Source organism: Camelus bactrianus, chromosome 9 (genome assembly GCF_048773025.1).
Source record: "Camelus bactrianus isolate YW-2024 breed Bactrian camel chromosome 9, ASM4877302v1, whole genome shotgun sequence".
NCBI classification, from domain to species: domain Eukaryota; kingdom Metazoa; phylum Chordata; class Mammalia; order Artiodactyla; family Camelidae; genus Camelus; species Camelus bactrianus.
The window spans coordinates 56,065,331-56,083,375 of record NC_133547.1 but is presented as its reverse complement, the minus strand read 5'-3'; the positions used below and the strand labels follow the sequence as shown (position 1 = coordinate 56,083,375).

At 39.5% G+C, this 18,045-nt stretch overlaps 1 protein-coding gene across 1 annotated transcript; it reads left to right on the top strand.

Annotated features, from left to right (window-relative positions):
• The first annotated feature begins 7 nt into the window (after positions 1-7).
• On the top strand, positions 8-7,405 carry TERF2IP (TERF2 interacting protein). The gene is made up of 3 exons (XM_010967385.3): positions 8-798; positions 4,764-4,888; positions 6,176-7,405. The coding sequence occupies exons 1-3, from the start codon at positions 123-125 to the stop codon at positions 6,569-6,571; spliced, it is 1,197 nt and encodes a 398-aa protein (XP_010965687.2). The 5' UTR covers positions 8-122; the 3' UTR covers positions 6,572-7,405.
• The last annotated feature ends 10,640 nt before the right edge of the window (positions 7,406-18,045 follow it).

Sequence of the window (18,045 nt, the reverse complement as noted above, 5' to 3'; positions counted from 1 at the left end):
TTGCCGCGCAGGCGCAGTGTGGGGATTCGCGGCCGCGGCGTCTGAAGCGTTCCCTCCGTCAGTGGGGCTCGGTGCTCCAGACGCTCGTTAGGGGGCAGCTTTTCTGGTGCCCGGCGTCAGCTATGGCGGAGGCGATGGATTTGGGCAAAGACCCCAATGGGCCCACCCATTCGTCGACTCTGTTCGTGAGGGAGGATGGCAGCTCCATGTCTTTCTACGTACGACCCAGCCCAGCGAAGCGCCGGCTCTCGACGCTCATTCTGCACGGCGGTGGCACCCTGTGCCGGGTGCAGGAGCCCGGCGCGGTGCTGCTGGCCCAGCCCGGGGAGGCGGCGGCCGAGGCCTCGGGCGACTTCATCTCTACGCAGTACATCCTAGACTGCGTGGAGCGCAATGAGAAGCTCGACTTGGAGGCCTACCGGTTGGGCCCAGCTCCGTCGGCCGACCAGGCCCCAGCGTCGAAGCCCGGGGCTCAGGCCGGGGCCGCCGCCGTCGCGGAGCCCGAGCCGCAGCCGCACACGGGGCGTATGGTCTTCACGGACGCGGACGACGTGGCCATCTTGACCTACGTGAAGGAACATGCCCGCTCGCCCAGCTCCGTCACGGGCAACGCCTTATGGAAAGCGATGGAGAAGAGCTCGCTCACCCAGCACTCGTGGCAGTCCCTGAAGGACCGCTACCTCAAGCGCCTGCGGGGCCAGGAGCATAAGTATCTGTTGGGGGAGGCCCCAGTGAGCCCCTCCTCCCAGAAACTCAAGCGGAAAGCTGAGCAAGACCCTGAGGCTGCTGATAGCGGGGGTGAGGCCTGCGGCTGCGAGCGCGCGGGCCCCCGGCTGTCGCCTGTGCTGGGGCGGGGGCGGGGATCTCCCTACCTTCCGGCGTCCATGTTGGCGTCTTTGGTAACATCGCCCAGGCCCCCCCCCCCTTGATATCGGGGTAAGATTGTACCGTTTTCTAATCTCTTTAATTCACTTTTCCAATAATTAACGTGATCCGATATTCAAAAGGTACAAAAAATATGGAAAATTCTCCCGTTTCCTGCCCACCAGCTACGCAGTTTTCCCCCCCATAGGCAACGGGAAACCAGCCTCTTTGGTATCTTTTCAGAGATATTTCACAGACTCGTTTTAAAAAATATTTTTCCTGTATTCGGGTAGATTGAATATAGGCCGTTTTAAAGCTATGTCGGCCTAAGATGTTTTAATATCTTAGGTTAAATGAATGCATACTCACATAAGAAAGTTCTCAACAATTGGAAGTCACTTCTGCTTTCGCTCAGGTAAAGTGAGTTTTTAAAGCAGTTGACTGTTGGGATTCAGGTGTGATAGAACTGTGCAAAGCTGTTAAGGTGCTTCGCTTCTGATAGAACGGATATTGACAGCTTAAACGGACAGACTCTTGTTTAATGAGGCCTATTTCTTTCCCACTTTCCTTCTCTCGCATGTGGCTGCTCTGCATAACAGTTGAAGTCTGGGGAGGTAAACTCTATTTTCTCCTGGTCAGTATGCTTAATAGGAGTTTTGGTAAAGTGACATTTGAGATTGATTCATTGAACAGATATTTGAGTGCTAGACACCTATCCTGCTGGCATATAACAATAAATATAAATTTCTGTGGCCATGGAGCTAAACACGCCAGCTAGGCAGTGGTAAGTGCTATACAGAAAAATAATTCAGGGTTGGGACTGAGGAGGAGGTTGTTTTCTGCTGGGTAAGAAGCGAAAGTTACTATTACAAGCTGAAAACATGAGTAGAGAGAAAAGGAAATGAAAGATGTAGCCAGGTGATTATCTGAGGGAGTGTTCCAGGCTGAGGGAATACTAAGTGCAAAGGTCCTGAGGTGGGAGTTTGGCTGATGTGTTCTTGTAGCAACAGATCAGTGTGGCTGGAATGGAGTAAGCAAGAGGGAGAGTTCTAGGAGAGAGGACAGGGCTATGTGTACAGGTGAAGGAGATCATGTAGGGACTTGATTTTAAGTCAGCGGTGTGGAGATGGCTGGTGGACCAGTTGGAACTTGGGACAAGATTAATCTGGATTCACCCTATCAGTGTTTTGATGGTCACATATTTAAATGTAAAAATTAAAATCCTAAAGTGATCAGGAGAAAATGTGGATAAATGTCCTTTATAATAGTAGTGTGTTGATAGTCCTGAAACCAGGAAAACTAAGAAAACGTATTTGATTACTTAAAATTGAAAGCTACTCTTGATAAAGCCAGAGGACAAACTGGAAAATATTTCCAATACATTGCAACAGAGTTAATTTCCTTAATGTCCAAAGAGCTTGCGGAAGTTAGTAAGTAAAAGAAAAACTACTAGAAAGATGACTAAAAGAAATGGAACAGGAAATTTCCAGAAAAGGAAGTCAATAAATGACTAATAAGCAAGTAGAGAAATACTGTTATTAAGTAAAAATAAATTAGATCCTGAGCAGAGGACCAATACAAGCCATGCCTGGACTTCTGAACCCATGGAAATAAATGTGTGTGGTGGTACTTTTTCAGAAAAGTAATCAGAGCAAGGGAATACCATATTTTATCCGTCAGATTGGCAAAAATTGACAGAATGGGTAACGACCTGAGTTAATGAGGTATAGAAAACGAGTACACTCCTACATTATTAATAGAAGGAAATTGGTAAAATTTTTTGAAGGGAATTTTGATACCATCTGACAACATTTAAAATGTGTGTTTTCTTAAACATGGTACTACTGCTCCTAAGAATTTACCTTACAGATATGCTCAGGATGTAAAAGAGTACATAATGAAAAGTAAGTCTCCCTGCTCCCCACCCCCTCCCCTGCCTCCATCCCCAGAGACACCCACTGATTGTATCATCCCCAGTCCATGTCCTTTTGCTCATAGTAACACTAGCACACTAGATATCAGTTAGTTCTGCAGTTTGCTTTCTTTTTTTAACTTAATAGATCTTGAAGGTTTTGTGTGTACATTATTTGCCTCGTTTTTTTCTTGTTCATTGCATTGTGTTTTATTTTGTGAGCCATAATTTGTTTCTACTTTATATTATAGAAAATTTTAAACATTTACAGAAGTAGAAAAAATAGTATAGTAAACTATACTGCAAGTACTCATCACCCAACTTCACCTGATTATAGTTCATGACCAAGTTTTTCGTCTGTACCTTTCATCCTGACTTCTGGGATTATTTTGAAGCCAGTGCCAGGAATCATCCCATTTTATCTATTTCAGCTTGTATTACTAAAAGATAAGGCTTCTTTTTAAAAATTTATGTAAGATAAAATTGACTTATTTTGATATACAATTACGTATTTAAAATTAAAAAATTTTTATTATAAAACATACATTGCATAAAATTTACCATTTGAGTCATTTTTTTAAGTGTTCAGTTCAGTAGCATTAAGTACATTCACATGTGATGCTGTTGTTACCACCATCCACATCTGGAACATTTTCATCTTCCAGAGCTGAAACTCGTACCCATTAAACACCAACCCCCATTCTTCCCTTCCCCAGCCCCTGGCAACCACCATTCTGCTCTCTGTCTTTTGAATTTGATCTTTAGATACCTCATGTGAGTGGAATCATACACTGTTTATCCTTTTGTACCTGGCTTTCTTTACTTAATGTCAAGGCTAATCCATGTTATAGCACGTGTGAGAATTTCATTTCTTTTTCAGGTGGGAAAATATTCTACTTTATTACCACATTTTGTTTATCCATTCATCCATTGGTGGACACTTAGGTTGTTTCCACATCTTGGCTGTTGTGAATAATGCTGCTATGGTATGGGTGTATAATATCTGTTTGAGACCCTGCTTTCATTTTTGGGGAGTAGACTCAAGTGGAATTGCTGTATCATTTGGTAATTATATGTTTAATAATTTGAGGGGCTGCCATACAGTTTTCCAGTTACGGGTTTTAACACGTGTATAGATTTGTGTAACTGTCACCAAAATCAGGATTAAGAATAGTTCCATCACAAAAAAGTCCCTCGTGTTGCCCTTTAGTAGTCAGTTTATGTTAAGTGGAAAAGAGCAGAGTTAAATTCTCAGAGAACAAAGAGTAAAAGGGAAGCAGGAGGATGTTTAGCCTTCGAATGCCCTCCTTTCTGTACACGGTATGTGGTAGATTGTGATAGACACCTCCTCCCCACCCACATCTGTCTTCAGCTAGGAGAGCTACCTTACCCAAGGCCCTGTCATCTTAAGCTAGCATCCAGTGACTGATCTATGCAACATTACAACATCTTGACTCCCTTGCCCCAACTAGGTCAACTCTGAAGAGCCTTCTTAGCTTCAGGCTTCTCTATGGTTTCATTTGAGACCTTGTTGGAACTCTTTCACAGCTCAACTTCTCTGCCCACTCCTGCTTTCTTCTCTTCAGCAGGTGTTTCTCCAGGAAGACTTCCTAATCAGCACCTTACATGTTGATCTCCATCTCAGGATCTGCTTTCCAGAGAACCCAATTTATAGCACAGTTTTGTTAATTTGCAAAATCTATAAGTAAAAATCAAAAAATTAATTAGCTTGGAATATTTTTATTTTACATATTAGAACTTAGGAAAATATCACCATTTTTATAGTACAACTTTTCAGAAGTGAGAGTAGAAATTATTCAACATGTGTGTCTTATGTTTTTCTTACCCTTCTGCTCAGAATCAGTTGTCTTCTAATTCTAATAGAAAAAAAGTGGGCTCACTTCTGGCCCAGAGCTCATAAAGTGTTTACTGTATTTCTGGTTTCTGTAAGAGGTTAATTCAAATCTGGTGCTGTTCTCTTTAATAGAACCACAGAATAAGCGAACTCCAGACTTGCCTGAAGAAGAATTTGTAAAAGAAGAGATCAAGGAGAATGAAGAAGCAGTCAAAAAGATGCTTGTAGAAGCTACCCGGGAGTTTGAGGAGATTGTGGTATGTTAACTAGATTTAACTCATATTTTTCCCCTACATCCATTCTCCTCTTTGAAATTGCTCATCCCATTTGAGGCTCAGAAAGGTACAAGAGAAGTTCACGATGAAAGAAAACAATGGAAAGTGGGACTGATCTAGGTTTCAGGCATGTAGCTTTTAGTTTTTGGAGGACAATTTAAGGAGGGGAAGAGGGAGAAAGATTGGGGAGAATTATTTTTAAACAGTATAAAGGATCTCATTTTGAATAGTTTGATCTCAGTGTAAGTTTTTTTAAGTTAAGATGACAGATTTTAAATTTGTTTTTAAAATTGTTTTTGTGCTTTTCAGGTAAAAATACGTAATTTCTTAAAGAGTTTAATTTTTTTTTTATAAAGCAGTTTTAGCTTTTTTTGTGTACTTGAAGCTTTTTTAGACTTTTTTAGCTCTTCCATATTTAGTTAGCTTCTAATACTTTTTCGAACCCCACATTTAATCATAGAGAAAGGCAATCATAAAATAATGAGTAGTAAATCTGAATTATACTTGCATATTTCTCTAAGAAAAAAGATCCATTAACTTTTCTTACTAACACCAAGGAAAATGGTTAGGCCCAGTCTAAAATAGGAAAATAATTTAAAGTTCATTTAATTGAAAGTTGGTTCATTTTCCAAAAACTTTCAAGTACTCTCAACAACCCTCAAATATGGCTTACATAGGTCTCTTCTCACATACCTGCTTTGTAATGTGCCTAAATATAGTACAGCATGGAGGCCTTAATGTAGTCATACAGCAGTGTTTTTTGAGTACTTCTTATTTGAAGGCATTGGTCTGCACTGAAGATGTGGTGATGAGCAAAACAAATATAGTTCCTGCCCTTATGGAGCTTATAATCTGAGAGTGAAGTCAAATTTTTAACAAATAATCTAATGCGTAGATATGTACACAGATGTATGCATATACATATATTTTTCATATTTAGTGTAGCTTATATTCTGTTGAAATACCATAGTTAATCACGCATGCACATATATACATTCATATGCACACACAGGCACATATAAACTCCATACACATTCTCCCCCTTACCCTCACGCACATATCTTTATATACACATAAATCCACATATGCGCACACATCCAACATGAGTAAATATAAGAAGAAACATAGCACATTAGAGGAACTGAAGGATGTCTAGAGTCATTGGGGTGAAAAGAGCAAGGAGGTGGTAGTTGGGAGAGACCACATATTGTAAGAGTAAGTGTTCGTGATTGGTAATTAGGAACTGGTCGTGTTTATCACTTTCTCTAGGTGGACGAGAGCCCTGATTTTGAAATACACATAACAATGTGTGATGACGATCCACCTACACCTGAGGAAGACTCAGAAACACAGCCTGATGAGGAGGAGGAAGAAGAGAAAGTTTCTGCACCAGAGGTGGGAGCTGCCATTAAGATCATCCGGCAGTTAATGGAAAAGTTTAACTTGGATCTGTCAACAGTTACACAGGCCTTCCTAAAAAATAGTGGTGAGCTGGAGGCTACTTCCTCCTTTTTAGAGTCTGGTCAAAGGGCTGATGGGTATCCCATTTGGTCCCGACAGGATGACTTAGATTTGCAAAAAGATGATGAGAGTACCCGAGATGCATTGGTCAAAAAATTTGGTGCTCAGAATGTAGCTCGGAGGATTGAATTTCGCAAGAAATAATTGGCACAAGATAATGAGAAAAGAAAAAATGTGTGGCAGGTAAGGCATTCAAAAAAAAATTTGTGACCATTGAACTTCAGAGATTCTTACGTTGGAAATGACCTTATCTTTCGACCAATGCTGCTGTTGCTCTGTGAGTCCTAGATTTTGTAGCTAAGCAGAGTTGTGTAGGAGGATAAAAATAAAAGAAAGTGGATATATTTAGAGCTGTCCCTGGCAGTTATCAGTGTGTTTATGAAAGGAAAATTGAAACCAGAGAGAGATTGGTCTACATAGTAGTAATCCTTTTTTGGAATGGAATCCTTGCTATATTGGTGACAGGAGTGACAAAATCAAAGGAGGAAAATTAGATGGGTCTTTTTAGGCAGCATGAATAAAGAGCCTCCTATCCTTTGGCAGAAGCTCCTCTGGATTGTGATAGATTCCAAATTAAGAATCTAGAAATGTGGAAAGATTTAATTACAGTGCCCTGAACATTGACTGTCCCAAACCCTTGTATCCTCCAGTGAGCTCTGATTTCTAGACTGCTTTGAAAACTCCATATTCCTTTTGCCAACTTGATATTTGGGGACCCTGTTCTTGGCTCTTCTTTTCTTCGAGTCTGGGTTGGTTAAGTCTCTAGCATGTGTTTCTTTACCTACCGTCCAGTTGTGTTTAAAACACACACAAAACTATAGAGAGTCTTGAGAAAAGTATGCGTGGGTACTTAGTAATGTGTTTTTATTTATTGAGGATAGTTTTGTGCTAAAGACTATTAGATTTAAAAATTAGAGGATTAATTCTTCTTTGTTGTGTTGCTTTCATTATTGAAAATAAATAGAACTTTGTATTTGAGTCTCCAATAAGTGTTTTCTTTGATTGTATTCACAGAACCTTTTTAGTTATAAAAACCATAAAGGAACTAACATTTTTGGCTCTTAGTAATTAGAACTAATAAGGGGTTCCACTTTAGAGCTAGTAGGCCACTAGAAAGAATCTGTTTCTTCTGGATGGAGCAAAGAGATCTGTGCCAAGGACTGAAAGATGGCATAACAAGGTGACCTGCTGAGAGCCAAAGGGGAGAGAAGCCAATAAGGAACCATCAGGTGTGTAACAGAAGGTGTCATTGCCCTTCCGAGATCCCGAGTGCTCACCGTTCCAGCACATGCCCTCAACAGGAGTCCTGTGGTAAGCATCTGCTTGAGGTTCTGTCTCTGCTCGATGTGCTCTGGAGTTAATGCCTCTGAGAGCGGCTTTCAGCTAATGGTGAATGGGAATCAGGATGCAAACCCAGTTGCTTTGCTGACCAGAGAAATGACAGCTGAATATTTTAGTAACCCCTTGAGTCAGACAGTGGTTTCCATACCATCTTTTAGAGGCTGCCACTAGAAGAAAGCATGTGGTATTCATATGCACATGCCCAGAATGGTATGAATGTACCTGCACAGGCCTCTTTCTCTTATTTCACATCCCTCCTTTCATACTAGTGCATCCTGGAATCATCAGTTACACTCAGATTCTTTCCTAAGAGTCTGCTTCTGGGGGAACCCAGCCTAAATCAAAGCACTTAACCTTTCCCTCCTCCTTAGCGCATTGGAAGGATACAACACACTCTTGGTAATAACTGTAGCTCACTACAGTAGTGAGTCATTTAAATGGGGATTGGGAGGGATTGGGTGGTGGGTATTTAATTAAAATGTGTTCTCTATTGTGATGTGACTCCAGGGTGGTTGAAGATCATTGCTTTAGGTAGGAAACAGAAATGTCATCTAGCGTGTCTGTACCTCAGTAAAGTCACCACAGCCTATTGATTTTACAGAGTGAGAAATTCCAGTTTTGTCAGTCATATGCAAAAGGGTCTGATTTATTATACCCAGACTCCCAGAAGACATGTTTAAACCAAAACATGTAACAACCTACAGTGTTCATTATAAACCAGTAATTTTCAAATACCTGGTTTTGTAATTTCTCTGGTCATTTCATCTCTTGGGTTGGGAGGTATATGTGGGAAAACAAATTTTCAGAAGTATTTTTGGCAGCACAAATCTAAGCGGGGGAAATGAATTGGGCCTTCATGGTTAATGGCATTGAGCTATGGCTGCATCTGCTCCAGACTACCATATCCTAAAGTTGAGATACTTCTGCCTTGAGCTGCCAGATTCTTGTTCTTTGGGTTTTCTTTCCTTGACTTCATGAGTCTGACTTTGCTTCTCTGCCTGTGATTTGGGAGACATTTCTTACTCATTTTAGCTTTTGAATTCTGAAACTTCCTCACTATTACCTCCTGGCTCCCCCTTATTCCAGCTTTTGACATTTTCTAGGCCTTAAATAACCTGTACAACTTCATGAGTGGCAGAAACATTCTGTCTTCTCTTTGCAGCAGTGGGCTATGTTTCTGATACTGTTTCCTTCTGTGCTCTATTCCTTTTAAGCAGGTACAGTTGAATTTTAAAAGTTTAAGCTGCTGTTTGAATTGTTCTGATTCTCTTTCGCTTTTGGACTGATGTTATTTGCTGGATCTTAAGCCCCCTGGCTGTATCGGTAAGGTGTACTTTGTTGCATGTAACGGAAAACCTAACTTTAAAGGACTTTAATCAATAAGGGGATTTATATCTTGTATATATAACAAGAAGTCCTGAGGTAGGGTGGCTTCAAGTTTCTATTTTTCTGCTCTGCCATCCTTAGCTTGTCCTGTAAGCTACTTCCCTTGTGGTTGAAAGGTGGCTGCTACAGCTCCAACAGCAGAAGAGGGAGAGTTTCCTCCTTTACTGGTGGGCAGCCTTTCTTAGAAGCCCCTCATAGACATCTCGTTGGCCAGAATTATGGCACATGCCCCTTCCTAACCCCATCTCTAAGCAGGATAAATGAAATGGACTTAGATTATTCAAGATCTATTCTCCTTGGGCTGCAGATTGTGTATCCTTCCCTGGGAATATCGCCTGAAAGGGGAGAGTAAATACCAAATAAAAGTCCGCTAAGAATTTCCATTGTACCGACAAATCCTACTCACCTTCTTCAGGAGTAAGAGTATTCTACCCAGGAGTGGAATATTACTCATCATCAATCTGGACTTAACCTTTTGAGATCTTTTTTGTCTCATCTTCCCTATAAGTTTCCTTACGGTTTTTGGTTTGCTGCTTGAGCATGTTTTCTTACAGCAAATGCCATTTATGCTTCTATGAATACTAATGAGTACCTTGACATTCACTCTGCATATCTTCCTGGTCTTCCTATCAAGTTCTGCAGCTTCTAGTATAGTTTTACCTGTAAACAAAGAAGGCTTCCCCAGTTCTTTCTTATGAATTTCTACCTGCAGCTTTCAGTTTTGCTACTTTACTGGCTCTGAGATCTTTCTGGGGGATCTATCAGGTGGTTTTCTGAGCTCATCACTTGCCACCTTGGGCTGCCTGTGACTTGAAGTCATAAATTTGTATCCAAAGATTTGAAGAGCTCATCTGGGCTCTGTGGAAAAGCTTGCTGATGACTGTTTTGCGCAATGTGTATTTAATTGATAGCTCTTATCCACAACACAGATTTAATAAAATTATTTTGTAACATTTTTAAAGTTTGCAGTGGAAACTTTATAAATAGATTCTTACAGGTGTTAAAATAGTTAAACAAGGAGCCTGTTAGACTGGGGTGGCTCTAGTGCCTTTGATTGCCTCGAAAAGAAACCAAAACCTAAGCCAGAGTCAGTGTGCTTGGATCTAAGAAAATGAAACTCGTTTCCAGTCAAGATGGTGGAGTAGTAGGACCACAAGTTTGCTTCTCCTCACAACTACAGCAAAACCACAGATGACTGACGAAAAACTATCAAAAAAAAATGGACTGTAACCTAGCAAAAAAAGATCTTCAACTGGAAACATAAAGAGGGAACTACAACAGGAAGGTAGGAGGGGCATGTTTGCAATTTAATCAGGCCCCAAACCCCCCCGGGTGGGCGACCCACAAGTTGAAGAATAGTTAAGTCGCAGAGGCCCTCCCACAGGAGTGAGTTCTAAGCCCCACTTCAGGCTCCTCAGCCCCAGGTTCCAGCATTGGGAGGAGGAGACCATAGGACATCTGGTTTTGAAGGCTGATGGGGCTTAAAATCCAGGAGCCCCATAGGACTGGGAGAAACAGACTTCATTCTCCTGGAAAATGTACACAGAATCTCGCATGTGCCAGGTCCAAGGGTAGTGATTTCTTAGGAACCTGGGCCAGACCTGCCTGTTGGTTTTGGAGGGTCTCCTGGGGAGGTAGGGGTTGGCTGCAGCTCACCCAGGAAACATAAAAGCTGGTGGCAGACATTCCAGAGTGTTTATCTACATGAGCTTTCCTGGAGGCTGGTATCTTGATTGGATCATTAGTACCAAGACCTAGACCCACCCAACAGCCTATAGGCTTAAAGGCTGAGACGCTCAGGCCAAACAACATACTGGGTGAGAACACAGCCCCACTTCTTAGCTGACTTCCCTGAGCTACAAATGCCTTTAGACACAGCCCTACCCACTAGAGGTGCAGGACCAAGCTTCACCCAGCAGAGGGCAGGCACTGACTTCTGCCAGAAAACCTGCATAAGCCTTTAGGCCAGCCTCAAACACCAGGCAGTGGATACCAGAAACAAGAAAACAATCTGCAAACACAGGCCAGACTCTACACTGGGACTGACTGAACCCTGGCCCTTGGGTGACAAGAGAGGAGTGTACTGCTGGGACACATAGGATGTCTCCCACAGAGGGCCACTGCTTCAAGGTCGAGAAACGTTAACTAACCTACCTGAAAATACAAATGGAAAGATAGACAATATGAGGTGGCAGAGGAATATCTATCTTCTAGGCCAAGGCACAAGCTAAAATACTAGAAGAGGAAATAGGTGATGAGGAGATAGGCAGTTTAGAGAAAGAGTTTAAAGTAATGATGGCGAAGATGTTCAGAGTTTAAAGTAATGATGGCGAAGATGTTCAGAGAACTTAAGAGGAGTATAGTTGGACAGAATGAAGTTTTTAGCAAAGAGTTGGAAAATATAAAGAATACCCAAACATTTGAAGAATAAAATCACTGAAATGAATAACACACTAGAAGGAACCAAGAACAGGCTAAATGAGGCAGAACAGATCAATGAGCTAGCAGACTCAATGAGCTAGAAGATAGATGAGTGTAAATCACTACTGCCGAACAGAAAAAAGAATGAAAAGAAATGAGGATTTTTTAGAGAACTCTGGGACAACATGAAGCACATTATTGGGGTCTCAGAAAGAAAAGAGAGAGAGAAAGGACTTGAGAAAAATTTTGAGGAGATAATAACCAAAAACTTACCCAACTTGGGAAAGAAAGCAGTCACTCAAGTCCAGGAAGCACAAAGAGTTTCACAGAGGATCAACCCAAAGAGGAACACACCAAGGCACATAATAATCAAATTGACAAAAATTAAAGATAGGAGAAAATATTAAAATTAGCAAGAGAAAAGCAATAAATAATATACAAGGGAACTCCATAAGGTTATCAGCTGATTTTTTAGCAGAAACTCTACAGGCCAGAAGGGAGTGGCACAATATATTTAAAGTGATGAAAGGGAAAAACTTAACAACCAAGAATACTCTTTATCGAGCAAGGCTCTCATTTAGATTTGATGAAGAAATCAAAAGCATCACAGATAAATGAAAGCTAAAAGATTTCAGCACCACCAAACCAGTTTTACAACAAATGTTAAAGGAATTTCTCTAGTCATCAAACCACAAGAATAGAGAATAAAAAGAATAAAGAGAAAAAAAAAGACCTACAAAAGATTGCTTTGGCAATTTGGGGTCTTTTATGGTTCCATATAAATTTTGGAATTGTTCTGTGATGAATGTCATGAGTATTTTGTCAGGGATTGCATTGGATCTTGTCAATTGCTTTAGGTAGTGTGGCCATTTTGATAATGTTGATTCTTCCCATCCAAGAGCACAAAATATCTTTCCATTTCTTTGTATCATTTTTAATTTCCATCATCAGTGATTTATAATTTTCAGAGTATAGGTAACCTCCTCAGTTAAGTTTTTTTCTAGGTATTTTGTTGTTTTTGATGCAATGGAAATGTTTATGCCAGTTATAAAATTCTGCTTTTTGAAGTGGAAAAAAAAGTGAATGAAGGGCTGTAAATGGTGAAATATCCTTTTTTATGGGTAAGTTGTATTCCATTACATATATATACTACATCTTCTTTATCCATTCGTCTATTGATGTGCACTTATGTTGCTTCCATATATCGGCAATTATAAATAATATTGCTATTATGGAAAAAAAGAAACTCAAGAAGAGGAAATTTGGATACACAAAGAGGCACCATTGGGGCGTGCATGCAGAGGAAGGGCCATGCAAGCAAGGACACAGGGCGAAGATGGCCATCAGCACTGCAGAGAGAGAGACTGGAAGAAGTCAAATGTGCAGACACTCAGATCATGGGACTTCTAGGCTCCAGAACTGTGAGAAAATAAATTTCTATTGTTTAAGCCACCTGGTCTAATATTTTGTTAAAGTAGTCCTAGCAAGCTAACATAATAGCAAACTGAGTTTTAAAGGGAGTAAATTGCCTGGATTGGGGAAAGACCTAATGCCTCTCTCATGACTCTTAATGTCCAGGTCTTGAGACCACACCTCTACTTCACTGGGTAGATTAAACAAGGCTGGCTGTATGGGCCAGGGTGACCAGGGAGGGTCAGATGAACTGTAGGATACACTGAATTCTTTAAACATTTACACCCTCATTTACAGCATTTACACACTCATAAACTTGTATCTCTTGGGTTCATATATATATATGTATATACACATGTGTATATATACATACTGTAGATAAAGATATAAAACATTTAGTCCTTTGTCAGGTGCCTTTGTTTTTATAGAGTCTTTATAGTTGATGATAAATCCTTTCCCCACTTTTCAGCCCTTTCTCTGTCCTTATTTTTATACCTTCCCCCTTCCCTCCAGGAACTCATGGGAAATGCTATTTTTAGTCCATAGTGTCACGCTCAGTACGTGCCTTTCCCCAGTTCATCTTTCCCTCCTTTTCTGAATATTGCTCCTTCAATAGGTCTCTGGTGAGAGCCAGCAGGTCCCAGTTTCATCTTTGGGGTCTCTTTCCTCCCGGATGCTCTGACGTTAGTACTGCCTTTTCCAGATCTGATCAATCTCTCCTTGTGGTAAGGCTGCAGGGTGTTCACACCACCTGGTGGCCAGGGGCCTACATTATTTGTGTCTCTGTCCCTCTTAGTAACAAACAATAAAGGTAATTGTAGTAAAGCCATATCACTTTAAAATGCTTTTGGTTCTTGTTAGGGGGATTTCTGTGAATGGGAATGCTGGTTATACACATTTAATATTGTAAAAAAATGTATTTTATTAATGGAAATAAAACAATAGCTCCAATTACTTAAAGTTCAACCTCACAAGATGTATTTTTGTTAATGGAGGTATTGGGGATTGAACCCAGGACCTTGTACATGCTAAGCATGTGCTCTACCACTGAGCAACCACCACCCCTTCCCCAACAAGATATTTTGTAGGAGTTTTGGTGAAAGGTACAGCCAGTTAAGATGTTTGGAGATTTATCTTAAACACCTTGATATTAATAATGATAATGATAATATATAAAGATACTCTGTTACTCTTTACATATGTATATATGTGGAGGAGGCATTTTATGTAGGGGGATTTCTGTAAGGGACAGCCAAATACATGACTATGAGTTGTGTTTCTTTAATAATGATAGAATAGTTCTTTAAAATTTCATAATAATATCAAGGATAATATAAGAACAATAAACCCCTTACTTTCTTAATTTCTTATTTTTGACTTAACATTTTACGTAGAAGGATTTCAGTGAGAAGTGCATAAGTTAAAGTGCTTTTGAAATTAAAATCCATTTGTTCAGGGAGTAATATTGATGGAATCTCTTATGTGCTAGTTGAAATATTTCTTAATAAGTTAAATTTTTCTAATTAAGATACTGATTTACTGTTGATAAATGTGTTGATAATGTATGTATTTCTTGGCATAGATTTCATTTCACAAGATTTCTGTGCTAGGATAATTAAGGAACCTATGAATATTTCTAATGAAATAAATTTCTAGTGTTATTAATGAAAATATTAATAATATCTATCATCTTCCAAGTCCTGTTTGTCAGCAGATAATGGATTTATGTGACTCAATTGCTATTGAGATTTTATTTTCATAGTTAAACTCAGGTCACTTCTTAATAGTAATAGTAAAAGATAATAAGATTCTTTAGAGTATGATACCTGGTTTGGGTAGAGGGGTGAGGCAGAATTCAATTCATTATGATTTCCATGAAATATTCTTTTGGGCAAGATAGTTTTCAAGTTTTTTTCCTCACCAATGATAGTTCTGAGGATTTGATGATTATATTAATGTCTGAACATGTTAAAATTCTTGTATGCCTGACAGAAGTTTTTTGTGGGACATTTCTATGGAAGGAGGTTCTCTCTGGCGGATGAGGGGGTGCGAAGCATCTTTGAATGGCTGCTAATGACTAGGGTTTGTTTTTGGAGTGATGAATATGTTCTGGAACTATGTAGCAGTGATTGAGAATATACTAAAAAACCACTGAATTTTACATTTTATTCATTTATTATTTTTTATTTTTTTCATTTTTCAGTTTTATTAGGTAAAATTGATACAATCTGACTGCACGTATACAATATATTGCATTTAAATACATGTATACAATTTACTGCATGTATTTTTTAAAAATTTATGTATACATACTGTTCATTGTTTCTAAGAACAGTTTAGAGCTTTAGCTTTTTAAACTTACATAGTTATCAAAGGAATAAAGCCAACCACAAAATAAGAATCAACAAAATGCAGTAATCCAATCATAAAGGACAGTCAAATGTGTTTACACATATTTAAGAAATCAGTCATCTGTTATAAATAATAAGTAGTTGATTTGTGTATTTTTTTTTTAAAGATTCCACGTATAAGCAATATCATATGGCATTTTTCTTTCTCTTTCTGGATTCACTTAGAATGACAATCTCTAGGTCCATCCACGTTGCTGAAAATGACATTATTTTTCTTTTTTATGGCTGAGTAGAATTCCATTGTATGTTTATGTCACATCTTCTTTATCCAGTCATCTGTTGATGGATATTTGGGTTGTTTCCATGTCTTGGCTATTGTAAATAGTGTTGCTATGAACATTGGGGTGCATGTGTCTTTTTGAATTATATTTTTCTCCAAGTATATGCCCAGGAGTGGGATTGCTGGATCATATGGTAAGTCTACTTTTAGTTTTCTGAGGAACCTCCATACTGTCCTCTATAGTGGCTGCACCAATTTACATTCCCACCAACAATGTAGGAGGGTTCCTTTTTCTCCACACCCTGTCCAGCATTTACTGTTTGTAGACATTTTAATGATGGCCATTCTGGCTGGTGTGAGGTGATATCTCATTGTAGTTTTGATTTGCATTTCTCTAACAATTAGTGATGTTGATCATCTTCTCATCTGCTTGTTGGCCATCTGTGAATTTTACATTTTAAATAGGTGAATTTCATGGTATATGAATTATCTCAATTTAAAAAATATCCTATGCTACTAGTGACTAAATTCCCAATTCCCCCTCGAGAGGTTAGTGATTTTTGCTCCAGAGGTGGAGTGTCCCCATTTGATTGGCCGTCACCAAACAGTACCAGACAATGTACACAACCTGGACCAGGACTGACCTGTGAGATGCATAACCTAATCTATGGCTTCTCAAATCCAAGGTTTTTATCCCTGAGAGGGTCTGAGAACTAAGGGACCAGCTTGTTGGTACCCAAGGGGACTCCAGGAAGAGGGCAGATGCCTTTCAGCAGAGGCACTGCTGGGACAGGGCAGTCAGATGCTCCAGCCCTGGGCACCAAGCAAGATCCACTAGTCTTGCCACCCTGCACCAAAACTCTCCAGGATCCGTGCTCTCAGCCCTGCTTTCAGGCTATGGAGGCCTCAACCATGGCAACCTTGAAGGCTGCCATAGGCTACGAGCCCAGTGCACATCCATAATCAGCTCAGTCTGGTTTAAGAATAGGACATCTGATCACCCAGCTAAAGAAAGGGATATCGGACTCAAAGGAGATTCTGAACTGGTCAACGTGGCTCCCTTGGTCAGACACTGATCCCTACCTTTTTCTCCAGAGACTTAATCCCATTGCTTTCTTCAGAAGCAAATTTTACCTTTTTCTCTAGAGAAGGTCATCCTATCTGTCTCCCTCCAGAGGTTGTAGGTAGACATGTAGATATACAGATAGGAATAGAGGAGAGTGTGGAGGGGAGCTGTAGAGGTAACGTAGATGAGCAGTAGATACATATTCACATAGACCTATATGTATAAATGAAGATGGAGGTACAGATGTACATATCAGTGCAGAAGTAGATTGTAGACACATGTATAGTTTTCCCTTCACAAATAATCAGACTTACATTCATAACTTGAGAACTCTTTCAAAATATGCATTTGAAGTACAGGAAGGTGACTAGTGATACTAGGAGCTCTCATCTCTGCCTGCACATTTGAATCATCTGGGGGAACAATTTGAAAATCAAACTAGGCATGGTATCAACACTGTCAGGTAATTATATCAGGTTTTGGATAGATTTGTACTGCTAATACGTGCACATATGCATGTAAGTTTTAATTCCCTAAGTGATTAATGAAGATACAGTTCATATTAGGAAAAATAGCTTGTGCTGAGTGTAATTTGGCCATAAATGCTGATGTTGGAGTATTCTGGCACATATGCTTCAGTGTATAAACACTTAGAAAACTCTTGCACACAGTGCACCCAGATACCAGTAAGGATGTCCACCTCACGACTATATTTGTACAAAACTGGTGTCTTTGTAGATCTAGATATATGTGTTCTGACCGCATTCCAACACTTTCACAAGGAAAGTAAATAAAGCAAATATGACAAAACAAAACAAATTGATAAAATTAACAAAAAGTTGATATTTTAAGACATTTTTATTGCCAAGGTAAACCATATGCACCTTCATACACCAAAATCTATTTTTAGAAATTACCATTTCAAAAAAAGGGAGAAGACTGAGAATGAGAATGGTTATCCCAAGTTTTAGATTAACATATAATTTGTCTATAGTAAAAGGAATTTTATGGACATATATGTCCATATATGCAAACATGTAAGAAAAACCTAAAAAAGTAGAAATATCATTAGACTATGTTCAGTGATTATATGGTGTTGCTATTATAATTTCCTTGTAATTTTTGTATGTTTTAAATAGTCAAAATAAAAATACATTTCTAAGTGAAGGTTACTCAGAATTATGGATTTGTCCTAATCCATTTAATTATTCCCTTAATGATGGATACTGAGGTGGTACCCAGTTCCCAATTTAAACCTCCAGAACTTCAGTGACAAGCTCACTTTTATGAACTCACATCTTTGAGAAATACAACATCCCTTCATTTTTTGCACAACAAACTAATTTCAAGTTTGCCTTCT

Coding starts and splice junctions, on each gene's coding strand:
- TERF2IP (XM_010967385.3), top strand. CDS start 123: ATGGCGGAGGCGATGGATTTGGGCAAAGACCCCAATGGGCCCACCCAT. Junction 799..4,763: donor TGAGGCTGCTGATAGCGGGG/GTGAGGCCTGCG, acceptor TCTCTTTAATAG/AACCACAGAATAAGCGAACT. Junction 4,889..6,175: donor GGGAGTTTGAGGAGATTGTG/GTATGTTAACTA, acceptor CACTTTCTCTAG/GTGGACGAGAGCCCTGATTT.